Raw genomic sequence first — 18,077 nt, 5'->3', positions numbered from 1 at the left:
AATGGCTGGCTATGACTTGGGGGCAACCTGAGATCACACTTGGATTTCCAGTTGTGTGGAAAAAAAAAAACACTTAGCCCCTATAAGCCTCAGTTTTTTCATCTTTGAAATGGAGACAATAATGATTTCAAGGTTTGCTAAGTGTAAATCACACAGCTTATTTAGCCCATGTAAGAGTAATAGCAACATTTTTTATCATAATAAGAGTATTAAAATCAAATATAGTGATAGATCTCAATCTGGTTAGAAGTTGTATCTTTTATATCGATGAGCACTACAAGTCCTGAATAAAAAATATGAAACAATTCTAGGACCCTGAAAGTAGCAGGACAACTGGGGAGAAAAAGCAAATGAAAGATAAAGAACTACACAAACAAGTTTCTGCTTCTTTTCTACTCCCACAGTTTAGTTATCTTAGTTTTAGTTAGTTTAGTTATGCAACATGTGTGAGCAGAAACAAGTAGTTTTCTATCATGTCTGAGGCTAAGCACTTCAGAAACACAATCAATTTATCCAAAATTGTCTGCCATTTTATCCTAAATCAAAGTTTGATGTTGGACTGGGTGCTGGTGGCTCATGTCTGTAATCCTAGCTACTCAGGAGGCTGAGATCTGAGGATCATGGTCTGAAGCCGGTCTGGGCAGACTGGCTTATCTCAAATCAACCACCAAAAGGTAGCAAGTGGAGCTATAGTTCAAGTGGTAAAGTGCTAGCCTTGAACAAAAAGCTCCAGATAATACTCAGGCCCCAAGTTCAAGCCCCAGGACCAGCACACACACAACCTTGAACAAAAAAGCTCAGGGATGGCAATCAGACCCTGAGTTCAAGCCCCAGTACCAGTGCACATGTGTGCGTGCACAGGTATACACACACACACACACACACACACACACATTTGATATTGGTTTTTATCTTTCTTATGAACTATGGATATACAGACTAGATAATCCACCCAAGCTAAGCAGATTTTAGGAGATAAAATTAGACTTTCTATACCAAACTTCTCATCTCCATGCTACACTACCATATGTGGATCAAAGAAAGAGGGAAGCAATTATATTGGTTTCTATTAAGAAATCACTGGTCAGTTTTCCTGAACTGTTTCAGGAAAGAAAAAGAGATAGAAAAGAAGCCACCAGGTTGATAACTAAAGCAGAATGAAGAAGGGAAGAGAATTATAGACTAATAGCTCAGAATTTTCACTGTACAGAAAGATAGGGATTAGAAAGCATGATTAAGATAATGTCTACAATTTGTATGTATCTATGTATCTCTGATGTGCTCAGAATTTTCACTGTACAGAAAGCTAGAGATTAGAAAGCATGATACACCATGAGTATTAATGTCTACAACTTGTATGTATCTATGTATCTCTGATGTGTTCAGAATTTTCACTGTACAGAAAGATACCGATCAGAAAGCATGATACACAATGATTAAGATAATGTCTACAACTTGTATGTATCTATGTATCTCTGATGTGTTTATGTATATATCAATGTATCTATCTACAATGTATCTACAATGTATCTATCATCCATATCCTATCTATTATCTATCTGCTATCTGTCTACCTATGTATCTATCATCTATCTACTACTATCATCTATCTATGTATTATCTATTATCTACTACTATCTACTATCTATGTATCTATCATCTATCTATTTATGCATTTATTAAAGCAAGGTCCAGCTCACAAGATAGAGCAACTTTAGGCCCTTCAAGGTTCAAGGAGAATATGCCAGAGGGTAATACAAAATTGAAGGAAATAATTTCATTTTATAACATAGCAAAGCAATGCACCTGACAAATGCCTCATGTAATGGAAGCATACTGATGATCCAGAGTAGGAACGAGTCACACACAAACACATACACTACACACACCACACACACAAACACATACACTACACACACCACACACACACAACTCTAGGGAGAGAAAATAATAGACAACTATTGTATTTCTTTTTTTTTCTTTTTTCTTTTTTTGTTGGTTGTGGGGCTTGAACTCTGGGCCTGGGCACTGTCCCTGCGCTCTTCAGCTCAAGGCAAATGCTCTACCGCTTGAGCCATAGTGCCATTTCTGTTTTTTGAGTGGTTTATTGCAGATAAGAATCTCACAGACTATCCTGCCCAGGCTGGCTTTGAACCTCTATCCTCAGATCTCAGCCTCCTGAGTAGCTAGGATTACAGGCATGAGCTACCAGCACCCAGCTTATTGTATTTCTTATAAACTGCATACCTGTAAATTAGTTCCCAACAGTTTAACTTTTAAGAAATAAAAATAAATGCTTTGTGATGATAATTTATCATCATGAGCAAATAAGCAATTGTTAAATATAATGGGAATTAAGAAAGGGGCATACAGTAAGAGTGGTCATGTAATGGTGCATTTTTTTCCCCTACACGTTCCTGGTGATAGAATCAGACAAGGGATGACTGAATGTGTGAGGACATGAATAATGATGGGTGACACATATTCTCTGAGTACCTGAGAATAAAAGGGCAATTCTTTAGTTTAGTTCTGGCAATTAGGAATGATTCTTGATGGCATGGGTTCTTTCTTAACTGGGCATAGATTAAGGAAAGGAACATCCCATTCCAAACCTTCTGATCTGCTAATGTTTTAAAATTAGACTGTAAGAAAGGCTGAGTTTGCATTAGAGAAATTTGCTATCAAACCATTAGCTAAATTTTATGCTCTACAATTTTCAAGAAAGATGATTTGGAATATTTTTGAATAATTGCTATACCTCAAAATCATGGTGATAATTTGTTGTTCAAATTACAATTTGAAGTTGGACGTGAAACCCATCCTTCCACACAAGAACACGGAAGCTTCATCTCCAAGAGAAAGGACTTCTACCCTTGACACACACTTTTATCTTCTCACACATGCTCTTTAATTATACTGTGTGACATCACAGAACAGATTGCTTCCTTAGCAAAGAACTCTTCCTTAAGGGACAAAACTTTCATGTCATTAGAAAGCATCTTATTTTCCTCTTTAGAAAAATTATTTCCTTTTAAAGGGAAAATAAGCTCGAGGTATGCAGGCCAAAAATAAAAAAAATATGTGCAAGGGAAATTTGTTAAATACACAAAATCTAATGGGGAATGCTTTCTGTGGGTTAAAAATTCATTTCTTTACACAAATGTACATGGTCTGTGCATGTGCTGTGCTTCAGAGCAGGCTTCAAGGTTTCACCTTCTGTCTTCACCAGGCAACTTGAGTCTTCGCCCCTGCATAACAAAGCCAAGAAAATGTGTGACTTCAGTTCCAAGCCTTCTGTCTTAAACCAGTCTCTCCCCATTCTATGATTTCAGCTTTGAATAAAGAAATGGAATATGCAGAGAACAAAATCAACCCAGGGACGGACTCTGGGACTCCATTATGGAAGAGGCCAAATTGCTCCTTCAGTGTGAATCTGGTCAGGGGAGCTGTACCATCATCCCAGGGTGTGCACACATTTTGGAAGACTGCTCAGGGGAGGGAGCAGTGTGGTGATTCTGTTTTTTTTTTTTTTTGCTGATTCTCTGGATCCCAAAATAACTATTGGGGCATCAAGTGGCAGAGCCCCAGTTGTAAGCAAAACAGCCAAACAAGCGCTCCAGACCCTGAGTTCTGTATCGTATGGATGGCGGCCCTGTCTAAAGCTTATAAAAGGTTTCCATCACCCTTGGGAGGAGACTCCAGGCTCTCAGACTCCTGGCCATGGCTTAACGTGGGCCAGGCCCACTGCTCAGAAATGTAGTTCAGCCAGGGCCCTTCCATCCCCTTTGCTGCCACCGTTCCCCAAGCAGCTGCACAACCAAAGCCCCCCTTTCACCTACCCTCTGAGGTGTACCCTACCCCAGCTGCTTCCCCACAATGTCTGGATTGAAATTGTCTTATTTTTCTGAGGTTCTTCGAACTCCCCATGAGGAGGCCTTCTGTCTGTCTGACTCACAAAAACTCCAGTATGAGCAGGATCCCTGGCACACAATAGGTACTTCATTGACATTCCCATGGGAGATTGACTCTAGAGTTGTAGACAGTCTGCAACTCAGGCCTGGATCCTTTTCCCTCATTTGTTTTCACATCCCCAAGCCCTCCTGACCAAGGGTCTGAGTCAACCCTTGCAATGCTCTTGTTCATAAAAACCTGTTCGTGTTCTCCAGAGCCTTTCCTGGGCCTCACTGTTAAATGCACATGTGTGTTTATATTCTGTCTCTCCCATTACACTGTAGAACTCTAGCAGATCAGAGACTGTGTACCATTCTGGTCACTTTCGTATACCATGTATACCATCAGGGATAGATAATGTGATTAATTATGCTATAGTCAATGAAGATTCAAATATTTGGAGTTCTATTGCTTTTAATTATAGGGTACAAGAGGGGAAAAAAGAATTGCTGATGAAGTGTTGTTTAGTAGAGAGATTGGGTCTGGCTGTGCCATCTTAGCCTCATGGTGGATGGTAGAGTCTGGCTTCTTGTCTTCATGGTGGGGGTAAGGTGAAGGCCCCACCTCTCAAGTGATAGGCATGCCTGAATCCCTGGAGGTGGGGCTGGGGATTTGGATGATAGGTTACTAAACCTGTCAGTCCAGTGCCTGGGATATCAGTTTCCTGTGACCTTGACTCCTGATCTGACTCTATTTAGGCCTGGACCAGCTCAGGCACCTCAACACCAGAACACATGTCTCTGTGTTTGTGTCCTATTTCCTGTCTCCTGGCTCTTCTCTGGTCACCATGGTGTCCCAATTTGGTTTGGGTTTTATTCTTTCTTTCTTCTCTGGCCTTTGTGGCTCAGTTTTCTAACAGTGCTAAGTGTATTTGCTGGCTGCTGGTCTTTGAGACAGGAGTCTACCATGCAGTTGCTGGCCTTTTAATAAAGACTCTGAGATTCAACCACCTCTCGAAAAGTGGCTTCTCTGTTTTCTTACCTCGTAACATTAGATTTCCTTCCAAGAGCTTTTCTGGGTTCTGTGGTACCTAAAGGCCTAAGGACCATCCCTCCTCCCCTTCCTCCCCTTCCCGCCATGATCTAGAAGAGGTATCTGTACTCTTTTCTCTAGAAGAACAAGGGAATGCAGTGGATGGACCTGACATACCTGAGCAGGTGGTTGGGTAGATGGCATGGTGCTACTCCGCAGGACCAGGGGAGTGCAGGCAGCAGGCAGCTGAGTCTCCCCTGAGAAAGGAGGACTGGCAGGCTCCGGGACCACAGCAGGGTGGGGGTGAGCATACAGATTCTGGCCATTTCTGTCTTCTGTCCAGTTACATGGTGGCAGATTTGTATGGAGTCCAAGGGGCTCCCCTATGAGGCAGTCCAGCTCCTGAGAGGAAAGTAGAAAGAGGTGAGAAGACAGTGTCATATCTGTACCTGAAGCCACCCCAGGCTCGGGGAAAGATGGTGGATGTCACTCCTCTTTCATTTCCAGGCTGGGAGGGAGTACTGGGGAATTGCTGTCTAGCTTTGAGTGACCACTAGGAAGCTGTGTAGGCATGAACAGACCAAATGGCTTTGCTTTGTACCTACCGCCTGGGCATCGGCATGTGACCCTAGAATGATGGAAACGAGGGCACCAATGGGTTTCTCACTTAATCCCTGCCCCCTGGGCTGGGCTGGACAAAGTCTAACTCTCATCCCCACCCTGCCCCTACCAGTAGGAGCTCTTCTCTGATTTTCCCAGCGAGGTCTCCAAGCTGAAACTCCAGCTCTGCCACCTGCTGCCTCAGTGCTTCCCGCAGGGTGTGCAGGTGTTGTACCTCCTCCCTGAAGGGGACAACAGAAAACAGGAGCCTCAGCCTGGGGTGCGCCTCTGCACTGTGCTGCTGGCAGTGCAGGCCTGTCTCATTGATGTTTCTCAGAGAAAATGTCATCCCCTTCATTCGATTCAGTTGCATGCATAGTACCTTACCTTCCTTCCCTCCCTTTTCCCTTCCTCCCTCACTCTTTCCTTTCCTCCTTGCCTTCCTTCCTTCCTTCTTCCCTCCCTTCCTTCCCTTTTCAGTGCTGGGGATTAAACATCAGCTAGGCAAGAGCTCTTCCACTTAAATACATCTCCAGCTTACCTCTTTTACTTTGTATTGTTTTAATTTTTAGAACTACTCTATTATCCTAAAATTTTCCTATCTCATTTACTTGTTTTAAGCTATCATTCAATACTTTGCACTACATTTACCAAGTTGTGTAACTCTTCATCCTAGAGCTGCAGAATACATTCCATCTCCATTAAGAACACTAGGACCCACAGCTGGAGATCTGTGGCTCACATCTGTAGGTCTAACTACTCAAGAGGCTGAGATCAGAGGATCACAGTTCAAAGTCAGCCTAGGCAGGAAAGTCTATGAGACTGTTATCTCCAATAAGCTACTCAAAAGCTGGAAATGGAGCTGGAGTTCAAGTGGCAGAATGCCAGCCCTGAGTAAAGGAAGCTCAGAGGCAGGGACGCTCCTGAGTTCAGGAGAAAAAAACAAACAAGCAAACAAACCCTAGCACTCGACTTCCAACTCTATTTCTAGTCCCAGGCTGTGTATGTGGATAATGCATCTACTTTGCCTCCTCTGCCATGGTACTTGGTTTGGCACTTGTTTGGTTGTTGCTCTACTGATTGAGGCACTCCTTTGTGTTTGAGTCATTTTGAAAATAAAACTCTTGTGGGTTTTGTTTTATTTTGTTTTGTTTTGTTTTTTTTTTCCCACGCTGGCCTGGACCACAGTTCTACTTGTGCCTCCCATGTAGCCAGGATGATAGCTACCAGGAAAATGTGTGACAAAACTTCGTACCTGAGATGGAGTCAGTCTTCCTAACATTTTGCCTAGTCTGGCCCCAAACCAGGATCTTCCATTCTCTGCCTGCTAAGTAACAGATCTGGGATGGCAGGTGTGACTCATTGTGTTAGGCCTTGGGATATATATTTTTAACTCATGTGAATATAATGCAGATTCTAATAACTTGCACATGTTCCCTTGCATGAGCTCTGTTCCCATAGATTAAATCCATGCGATGGACACTGCCTCTCCCCACCGGATCACCCCTCCTCTGACCTCCTGAACTAGACCCCATCTGGCAAATCGCTCTCTAGCCTCCCCTGGAGAAAGCAAGCATAAGATAGGAAAGCTAAGCAAGAGTTTGCAGATTTCTCATTAGCCCTGCCCCAGGCTGCTCCCCAGGTCTACACTGCCCCAACTCCTTTCCTTGGTTTTATTGCTCCCTTAGATAATTACCTTTCCTCTTCTAGCATGTCCCTGGACAAAAGTGCCTGCTGTCCTGCTAGGTGCTGTCCAACTTCCTCTAGGTACTCCCGGAAACTCTGGCATACAGTTGTAATGGCTTCCAGTCCAGGCAGGGTACACTAAGGACAAGCAGAGAGCTGAGAAGGGGAGGACATCTGCATTCCAATGAAAGGGTCACCTGTTTCCAAGGAAGTCTGACTGTGAAGGCATGTGGAGGGGAGGGGTGGGCAGAGACGCCCAACCCCAAGGCATTTCTTGGCTGAACCTGGAAGGTGTCTGGATGGCGCTTAATGACAGTCATGTCCAGATACTTGAGGACATGGACAGGAAGGAAGAAATAGGCAATGCAGGACTGGGAGGATGTGGACAGGAAGGGGACACAGGTGATGCAGGGTTGTGAGGATGTGGACCAGAGGGAGGACAGAGGTGATACAGGATGTGAGGATTTGGACAGGGCTGAGAAAGCCAGGGCCTCCTTTCATGGTGTTTACACCAAAGTAAATCAAGAACATTGAATGTATTGGCTCAGATGGAGTTTGCCCTTGGAACAATTGTATTAGCCCCAGTCATGCCTAGCCATAATCTCTGAGGGGGGGGGTGAAATCTGCCATCGTCTCCACCTGGTTAACCAGTCCACCTGGAGGAGGACAAGCAAAGGGAAGACATCCTGGCTTCTCCTGAGCTGCCCTTCCTGCTTCAGTCACTGCTGATGTGAGTCACATGGCCTGGCACTCTCTCCTAGCTGATCTGTGCCTTGGTTTCCTAGCATAAGCATGTTCTGATGGTCCAGGGATCTGGGGGCACCTCTGCACAAGAAACAGCCTAACCTGCTCAAGCATGACTCCTAGCAGCACAGGCACTGGCCCAGTGATGGCCGTGTCCCTATTATGGCCATGTCCCTTGGTGGCTGTGTCTCTGTGGTGGCTGTGTCTCTGGGGTGGCCTCCTGCCCTGCCGGCAGCAATTGCTGAATGTTATAATCCCTGATGCTGACCACTGACTTCAGCAGGTACTATGAGGAGCTTATGATGGTGGTGACATCTAATTCAGGTGTCCTCCTCAAGGATCTGAGAGCCTGTGCTATCTGGACAGCCGGGATCACCTTTCAACCCCTGTGGGAGAGTGGAACCCTAGCTTTGAGCTTGTTGCTCAGAAACACGCCACTGACCTAGAGGCCTTGACCTTGTCCAGCCTGGTTCAAGCAGATTCCTAGAAGGTCACCAAGGTTAGGGAGGGCCAAAATCAACTTCCAAGCTCTAGGGACAGTGTGAGCTCAAATAGGCAGCGGGCCCTTAGATTGCCATCAGATGTTTTGGGGTGACCTTTTGTGGTTGGAAAACCCCAGGCAGGTAGAGTTGGACTTGAGAGAACTAGAGTGCTGCCATCTTCTGGCCATTTGGAAACTCTATAAACAATAGAGTTCAGCTCTGGAGAAGCTACATTTTCTGCTAAACAAACAGTTTCAGAGATAAAGCCCAATATGGGAGATAGAAGAGAACAGTTTTGAATATTTTTTCCCCCTCATATACAGACTGGGTTAAACCCACTGCCAGCAAGTCCATTGACTTTAATCTAGAAAAGCAAACCTCCGCTTTGACAGAGTAGGAGCTTTGACTCTTGAATTGGTTCACAGTAACGTTATGAAATTGTATATTTCCTTCTTCTCCTGTGGCTTAAGTCATAAACGTTATAGAAGAATCTTCAAATAATCAGAAATGTTGTTTCTGATGCATCTTTTCTTTTTCTGGAAAGACATCTGTCTTTCCAGAATGTATTTTAAATTCATAAATTATTCTAAAGAACTCATTTTTAAAATAAATTTAATGGCATCAGCAATAATTTGCAATTGACAAATTATAATAAAATCTTGATTTATATCGAATCTATCTATCTATCTACCTTATTATTATTATTATTATTATTGCTGTCCTATGGTTTGAACTCAAGGCCTGGGTACTTTCCCTGAGCTTTTATGTTCAAGGCTAGTGCTCTACCACTTTGAGCCATGCTTCATTTCCAGTACTTTCGTAGTTAATTAGAGACAAAAGTCTCATGGATTTTCCTGCCTGGATCTGGCATTAAACTATGATCCTCAGATCATAGTTTTTAGCTCCTAAGTAGCTAGGATTACAGGTGGCATTGGCCACTGGCATTTGGCCTCATATATATAGATTCAATCACAAACTATTATTTAGATAACCTTCAAGACCACAGAAATGGCTGTGTGCTTCTCTGTAGTATTTACAAAGCCCTGGATAAAATGAGGAGGTACTTTTCAAAATTTTTACCTGAAATTGCTTTTAGTTTGAACATCCCCTGGAATTCCTGTTAGCATTTAAAAGGTGACATTCCTGACTGCCTATAATTTTCATTTGGTCCATGTACTATTTTCTAGTTAGGTTTTTCAAAGTGTTTTTTCTCCCCCTCGCTAGTACACAACCTTCAACTCAAGGCCTTGTTTTTCCCTTAGAATATGGTTCCAGCTTTAGAAAATGCTGGCTCACTGCCTATAGATCTTATTGTCTGCCATACCCTGTCCTCTTCTTCAACTTTCTGGAAATGGCTTCCTTATGGAGTGTTGCAATATCTTCTTTACATTGGCTGTGCTTTGTGTGTGCATACAGGCGCGCATGTCCATGCATGTGTGTGCATACAGCCTGAATGTGAGTACAAACACTCACATGTATAGTGTGCATATTTTCATTGTTGCCTTCCAATGTGTGTTCCTGCTTCCTTGACTCTAAAGACAAATTCATTGTCATCTAGTAAAGCCCCATACAGTATGGCTCAATAGGTATGCAGTGCCTTACAGATTTGAATAATTGTATATTTCCAATCAAGACTCAGATTTCCAATCAAGACTCAGGTGTATATGTGTATGTATGTGTGTGGGTATATATGTGTGTGAGAGTGTGTATTTGTGTATGTGTATGCATGTGTATGTGACTTGGGTTTGAAGTCAGGGCTGTATCCTTGGTAGTCCCACACATGTGGAACTGTACGTACACTCCAGGTACTCTCTGGACACAATGGGCAGACATTGTATCTAAGCAATGTCCTTACTATACCTGGCTCTGGGCCCCAGTGCCTGGGTTTCTTGGGGCTGACTCTCGCTCTTCCCTGTCTACCCACTTTCTTCTAGCAGCTGTAGTCCATCTACCTGCACCTGTGCTCCAAGTTGTCAAATTGTGCTTTGAACCAACTCCTAACTAGTTGCCAGGGACACCAAAAGTTCATATACTCTAGGCCTGTCAAAGCAACGGTCTGATGAAATGTACTCTAGAGTGGCCATGTTCTGCAAAAATTAACTGAGGTAGCACAAACACAATGTGGTGCGATGGACTTCTAGATTCTGTCTGTTGACATGTATTTGTTATTTCTCCTTACCATCAATAATTACAATAAATGATTTCCACGTGAATAGAAACCAGATCTCACCAGAATACATTTTTAAAATCAATGGCCAGCTTTGAAGGCCTTGGTTACTTCTCCCATTTAGGTACGCTGAAGAGAGAAACTCATTAAATGCTGATTAAAAGCTAAAGGAGGTGGAGATAACCCACCTCTCAGTAACCCAATGAATACTTTTAAACAAGACTAATAAAAGTAGACAGTGCCCTCTGTTTATTGTGAAAAGCTCTAGATTTAAAACTGGAGCAATAATAAATCAGTAAAACAAATCAATGATCAGAGTAACACCAAATCAATTGCTATCACTAAGTCAATTAATTTCACTCAGAGCTTTGTGCCAAAGTTGGAGGTGTGGCAGTATGGGTGGGGGAGTGGGTGTAGGTGGTAGTATTGGCAGGTGGGCCATAGTGTTGGCCTGTAGATGGTGGATGTGTTGGTTAGTAGATGATAATGTTGGTGTGTGGGTGGTAGAGGAGTTGGTGAGTAGATGATGGCGTTGGTCTGTGGGTGGTGATGTTGGTCTGTGGGTGGTGGAGCTGGTATGGATGGTAGTGTTGGCTTTGGATGGTGGAGGTCTTGGTATGTAGATGATGGTGCTGGTGGTGTGGGCTTGCAGAAAGAACACTTACAGATCGCAGCTCCCTCCTGGTGGTATCCGGAAATACTTTTGGGGTCTCCATGAGTGGGGCTTCTGTGAGCCCTGTCTGTGGGTGTAGGCCCAGTAAGCAGGCAGCTGGTGCAGGGCTGAGGCAGCATCTGTCCCCAGGGGCATAGGGATGGTATGGGCCACAGAGGCAGCAGTGGAGTGTGGAGTGGCAGAAGCCTGCTGTGCAGGTCCTGGGGAAATCTGTGTCCAGAGAGGCCGACTTGGTGAGGGCGTTGCGCCCACAAGCACAGAGTTTGTTCCAGGGAGATAAACAGCAGGGCTGTGATGGGGATCTGCTTATAGAAGTCTGAACAGATACATCATGGACCTGAGCCACCTGGGTGCCTGTCATGGTGATGGGGTCACACAGAGTTTGCTCGAAAGCTGCGCCTCTGCAGTTGGCCCCCACGGCCACAGCATTCCAAGCACCTGACTCCAGACCGGAGGACACTGGGGTTGTGACTGACTCATGGCAGCCTGCATCTGCTTCAGGGAGGGTATGGAGGTAGGGGCTGGACTTTGTGGTGCAGACAAGGTCAGCTGTGTGGGGTGTTACGCCTCCGTGACTGGGGATGTGCTGTGATGGCCTCTCTTGTGCCAGGACGATCTCGCTGGTGTCTGAGCAGAGCTTGCTGCTCTCCATGGCTCTTGAAGACTCAGAGTCCACACGCAGGATTCTGACTGGAGTAGAATCCATTCCAGGTGACCTTTGAGGATCCTGGCATTGCCACTTCCCAGGCACCTCTCCTGCCTTCTCAGGCCTCACAGACCCATCTCCCTTCTCTGTAATTTCAGGCACCAGGGGCCCCCAAGGGCCAGGATTTGTAGAAGTGGCCAGGCCTTCAGCATCCTCGTATTCGACATCTTCTTCTGGATCTTCTCCCCCTGTAGGGTTCTTGGAGTCCATATCTGGAGTCCACAGATCTGGTGACCCCTCAGAGGCCCCAAGCAGGGGCTCTTCCTCCACCATAAATGCAGAGGTCTTTTCTTCCAAGACACTGCAGTCTTGGCTTGAGGAGGTACCCACCAGGCCCATGGAATCAGAGCCACCTGACTCTTGCTGGAAGTTCCGGGAGGACACAGAGCTGTGGCTTGGATTCCTTGGCTTCCCCTCTCCAGCCTCAGGGGGACCATGGCTGCTCTGCAGAGGAGTCACAGAAGATAAGGGGACAAAGGAATGGAGTCAGGAGTGAGGAAGGCAAGGAGAAGTACCATTACCATTGAGTCAGAAGCCAAAGGATGAAGATGGCAAATGGGTTTTGCATCAAATCACATCTACATAGCTCAGCCTTCTTATTTAGAAAAATCAAAGGAAATATGAGAGAGTTCTGGCACGTGGCCTCTGTGGTTCTGTCACCCTCTGTCCTTGAGGGGTGTGGCATGTGCTTTCAGATTTTTCCCATGGTGGTGGGCACTTTTAAACACCGGGCCCAGGGTGGGAGGGGTGGGAGGACTTGAGTACAGCAGGAGGGAAGGGCAGTTAGGGCCTTGCTTCACTCTCTTCTACCTGGAGTTGTGGGGGCTCCAGTGGCTCCTCCAGAAACCCACTGCTGTCAGACTGGCAGCTGTTTGCTCTGTCTACTCTGGCACCTGTGGGAAGGAAGAGACCTTGAGGTTAGGGAAAAACACATGTGTTTTCAACAGGCCTGGGGCCCAGCTTTCTGGTGCCTGCCTCTGTCAGTGCCCAGCACAAATGGATGAAGAAATTCTAAGGACTTCTTTTCCTCCATTCTCAAGCGTTCACATCAGTGCATCTCTGATTTACTGATAAGAAGGTCAACACATGAAAGCCAGAGGCACTAAGATCTCTTAAAACAAAATAACAGGGAAGGGGAACAACAACATGGAAAGACAAAGGACAAGGTGGGGAACCAATGCAACAGCGATATACACAAGACAATATGTTGGAAATGATCTGTACAACTTGGGTGGGGGGAAGGGTTGAATTTTTATTAGATTAGTAAAGGCATAGTTATTAAGAGAGGCATAAACTTTACATGCTATCTCAATAAAACGATAAAAGACCAAAAGGTCTGTGTGCCCTCCCTCTTTACTTGGTTTTAGATAAGAAGCTTTTCGAAGCTTCAGCTGGACCCGGTCTTATGACAATCCACGCTCCTGTTGTTTGGGTCTGTCATTGTCACACGGGCTGTTGTCAGCAGGAGAGACTGTGGTGCACAGAGACCCTGCATAGTTAAGTGGGGCAGGTGTGGCTTTGTGAACAGCAGCACCTGAACTCTACCTCTACCTGAGGCTGCTTCTGGCCAAAAACTTATGTCAGTTGTACGTTTGATCATGGTGGGATCATGGCTAGCTAGCTAGTAGATGGTGACTCTGCTAAAGATGAGAGCAGGAGATTTGTTCCTTCTCTGTGAGAAATTCATCGAGGGGTGAGAGCATGGGCTGGAAAGGAAGCGTCTTGGAAATGGGAGGCTGGGAGGAAGCATTTTAAGAACACAAGGACCAGACGGAGGGCCCTTCTTTATTCTGTGAAAAAAAAATTGGTTGTGGGTCTGGGAGTTGCATTGAAAAGACATTGTTGGTGAATATGCGTCGGTATCTTGGATCGAAGTGCTTTTGTTTTTTGTTTGAAATTGATGCTAGGCTTGAACTCAGAGCCTCACACTTGCTTAGCTTCTCACTCCTGGCTGGCTTTCTAACACTTGAGCCATAATGCCTCAAGTGGTTGTTTTGGAGATAGGGTCTCTCATACAGTGTTTATTTTTTTGTTGTTGTATTGTTAAGATTAAAGTATGGGAAAAAATTGCCAGTGATACACTTAGATGAGACTTTCTGTTTGGCAAACTGGAGTAAGATGATAAATTTTTATTTGTCTCAAAATAACTAAAAACTAGACCAGAGTACATGAAAAAATTGATTTTCTAGACAGTGGACAGCAGACAATCCTTCAAGACACATGGTACAGTGTGCCTTAGGGAGAGCATCATGTCACAGCACCACACCCAGGCAAGAAGGTGCGCGATGGGTGTTGACGCGATGTGATTTCTGCCTACTGCTCTGAATGTCAAAGTGAAGAAATTCAATGAAGCGCGGGTAAACGGCGGGAGTAACTATGACTCTTTTACGGTAGCCACATGCCTCGTCATCTAAATAGTGACGCACATGAATGGATGAACGATATTAAACAGCGGTGTCCATGCAGGAATCACGAGATCAAACTGTGGTGTCCACGTGGGGATCACGTGATTAAACAGTTCTGTCCACGTAGTGTCCACATGATCAAGTGATGGTGTCCACATGGTGATCACCTGATTAAACAGTATTGTCCATGTAGTGTCCACATGAGCAAGTGATGGTGTCCACGTGGTGTCCACGTGATCAAATGAGGGAGTCCATGTGGGGATCACGTAATCAAGTGATGGTGTCCATGTGGTGATCACGTGATTAACCAGTACTGTCCACGTGATCAAGTGATGGTGTCCACGTGGGGATCACCTGATTAAACAGTATTGTCCACGTAGTGTCCACGTGAGCAAGTGATGGTGTCCACGTGGTGTCCACGTGATCAAATGAGGGAGTCCATGTGGGAATCATGTGATCAAATGATGGTGTCCATGTGGTGATCACGTGATTAAACAGTGGTGAACAGCCTCTGGCAGTTTGGAACAATGTAGGTACGGGAAGTGGGCAAGCTGGATCCCTAACTTTGGGATAAGGATTGGCTCTGGGGGCTGGATCGGTTGGGCTGGCCCACAAAGGGGGGCTGGGTGTGTGCTGAGGCTGGACGAGGCGCCACCGCCCTCCCCGACTCCCGGGGCACCTCCATCCCCTCGGGCCCACCCCCACGGCCGGTCACTCTCAACCCTCCTGCGAACCCCGCGGACACAGTGCCAAGCAAGTGGCGCTCGCAGCAGGCGAGGGCGGACGGTCCCCTGTGGGGAACCCGCCACTGGCGGTGGCCCGGACACCCGGGGAGCCTGGCAGAGTCACGGCCTCACCGGGGAGCCCGGCGGAACCGGACGACCTGCCCTCCCCTGCCTCTCCCCGCCAGCCTATCCGTCTGTGGGGCGGGCTGCGGCAGGTGGGTTTGTCAGGGGGCAGTGGCGGGCCACCACGCCAGTCCCCCCTCCAACCCATCCCCCGCCGGGTGCGCCCCCCCCAGGGTGTGGTTTCACGGTTCTTGAAGCTAGTTAGGCCAGGCCAGGGCTAGCCTGCCCTGGAGCAACTCCTGCCTGGGGAGATTTCCCCAGGGGCATACTATTCCCAAGGAGCCCCAGCAACTCCTCACTCCGTAAGTTGTGGCCTTGACTGTCCATCTGTTTTTTCCTTTCAGATAAATCTTATGAACAAATGCCCTGCTACTGACTGCCCCCTGTTTCAAAGCAGTTCAATAAATGAAGCCTTCCTCCTCCTTCTCCTTCCCCTCCCTCCGCCTTCCGTTCCCCCTCCCCTGTCCATAATTTTGTCCTACACTTGCCAACTGATGCCCTCATTCTGTCTGCCCAAGGCCAGGAGCCTGACTTCTTCATAGTGTGTGATGCTGGCACCCTGTTGGACCAGATAACCACATCATTTGATAGACCTGCAGCCAGATGTGCAGGTGAGCACACACTGCTCCTCCCCCTGGGGGGGGGTGTGGACATGGTGACCCTATGCCAATTGCAGGCCGCGATGAGGATCATCGTTGATAATATGTACATGAAGACTTTCTGCACATATAGAACTGTTTATGTTTTCCTTTGCACAATCACAATTAAGATCATTAATAATGATCACACTTGATTACGCTGATTACTACTCAACATTATTAATATGCAATATTAATATATTATACCATGTATTAGTATCCGTGTTCACTAGAAATCAGCTTCTTGTGTACCTAATTGTCTTCACAGGTTCCTCTGGGTTCTGTGTGTCTGCCTGAGAGGACCACTCCCCCCACCCCCACCTCCCCAGGCAGCCTGGGAGGACCACTCTGCCCCCCCCCCCCTGCCCCCAGGATGACTCTCCTACTGGCTGGCTCAGGTCACACATTTAGGAGACCTTCATGCCTAGCAGGAGGCCCAGCCCTCAGGCACTGCATATGAACAGACACCAGATGGCAGTATTACACCAGGCACAGAGTGCGGGAGCCTGGGCCCTGTGGAGGACCTGGAACTGGCTGCAGGAAGAAGCGAACCCCAAAGGCTGCCTTTGTGATCTACATTGACAGCAGGAGCTCCTGGAATTGCACCTAAAATGGTCCTGGAGGCAGAAATCCTATGGGATTGGAACGCAGATGGGGGAGGGGAAGTCTGTGGTCTTGTTCAGAGGAGAGAAGGCTGTCTGGAGTGAACCATCTTCATCAGCTGGTTCGCCATACCTGCTTTGTTGCCAAGTTCCTATCTCTTCTCTCAAGGAAAGAAGCACAGGTGTTGAGTTCGGAGTTGGCACAGGGCAGCCATGTGCCTTCTCTGGATTCTGCTGGTTGCTCCCCAAGCCATTTAGAAAATTTCAATTGTTTTTGTGGAACAACAAAAAGCCTCTTCGTGAGCCACAGTCTTCAAGTCCCCAGGTGAAGAGGTGAAAAGCTTCTAGAACATTCTTTACAGTTGTCACCTGGCTATTGATTGCACAGGCTGGTGATAAGGCATTACTCCCGTGTAGTTAAGAGTATTTTACCACGCTGTTCTTTCTAAATGTTCTTCAGGACCACTTCAAATTCTTCACAGAATGTATTAGCCAACCCTTCTTGTATTGAACCATATGTATAGGGCTGCCATTTGCTGGTCATTGTCTTGCTCCTTGAAGACAGCTATCTTATACTCAACAACCCTTTTCCTCTGCCGAATCTTCCAGCCCCTTTAACTCCAGCCCTTGCAGGCTATGAATGTCAGGCCAGTTCTCCTTGGAGTTTTAAATCAGCCCTGAGGGATATGGTTTGCTAGCTTGCTGTGAAATATGATACCTGGTCTGATTTCAGGAGCTGTGTGGTCCACCCCCAGGCCCAGCCATGGCAAAGGGCAGAAGTGCTGGGGATCTCAGCCCCTACCACAGCCTGTGCTTTCAGTTCAGTTACAAGTTGTATTTCCAGCACTGGCCTACTCCACTATCTGTGTTCTATTTGGAAATTGGAAAATAAAAGATACTGAAACCTACATGAACAATTTTGTCTGCATCCTTGTTTTTGCACATTTGAGACGGTGATTCCTTCCTGTCAAGGGTAATTTGATCTTCAGTTTGAAATCTATTTGTGTTGCCTATCGCTTTGAAAAACACTCTCACTGTGGGAAAGTCCCTGGTGATATGGTGAACAGACAGAACACGATGCTCTACTAGCATCCTTTGCTCTTAGTACGTGTGCACTGGGTCCATGTCCCACACTGGGTCTCCAAAGTATCCACAGACCATTACACAGAGGCTTGCTCTTATGGGACTTTTTTTTTTAAAGGATTTGTGTTTTTAAAGTATTTGTTTTTCAAGTAAAAATCAAAGTAATGTTAATCTACTTTAAAAAATTATCTTCAAATAGTCATATTTATGTGCATCCATTTATGTGCACAGTATGTCTTGGCCAGTGTTGCCTCCGCCACCATCTTTCCTCTTTCCCATCTTTCTCATCACCACTGGCTCCTCAGGTTTCTTAATTCATCTATGTATGTCGAGTTAGTTCTCGATGTTTACTTGTGTTGCAAAGTGGACACAATTCTTTTAATTGTCTTTTTTTCTCCCTTGGTTATTCAAAAAGCATATGGTGGGCTGGGAAGGTGGCTCAGTGGTAGAGCGCTTGCCTTGCATGCATGAGCCCCTGGGTTCAATTCCTCAGCACCACATAAGCAAAAAGAAAAAAGCC

General features: G+C 45.9%; 1 protein-coding gene across 1 annotated transcript in view; it reads right to left on the bottom strand.

Annotated features, from left to right (window-relative positions):
* Positions 1-18,077, bottom strand: part of Ccdc129 (coiled-coil domain containing 129) — a 67,387-nt gene that overhangs the window by 9,032 nt on the left and 40,278 nt on the right. The window contains exons 9-13 of the mRNA XM_013035129.1: positions 12,777-12,874; positions 11,268-12,425; positions 7,220-7,347; positions 5,654-5,765; positions 5,101-5,325 (exon numbers count right to left, since the gene is read on the bottom strand). Coding sequence (XP_012890583.1) covers positions 5,101-5,325; positions 5,654-5,765; positions 7,220-7,347; positions 11,268-12,425; positions 12,777-12,874 — 1,721 coding nt within the window. The remainder of the gene's footprint in view (positions 1-5,100; positions 5,326-5,653; positions 5,766-7,219; positions 7,348-11,267; positions 12,426-12,776; positions 12,875-18,077) is intronic.

The sequence above is a fragment of the Dipodomys ordii genome, unplaced genomic scaffold, assembly GCF_000151885.1.
Source record: "Dipodomys ordii isolate 6190 unplaced genomic scaffold, Dord_2.0 Scaffold205, whole genome shotgun sequence".
Taxonomy (NCBI): Eukaryota; Metazoa; Chordata; class Mammalia; order Rodentia; family Heteromyidae; genus Dipodomys; species Dipodomys ordii.
This window is presented reverse-complemented; position numbering and strand designations above follow the sequence as displayed.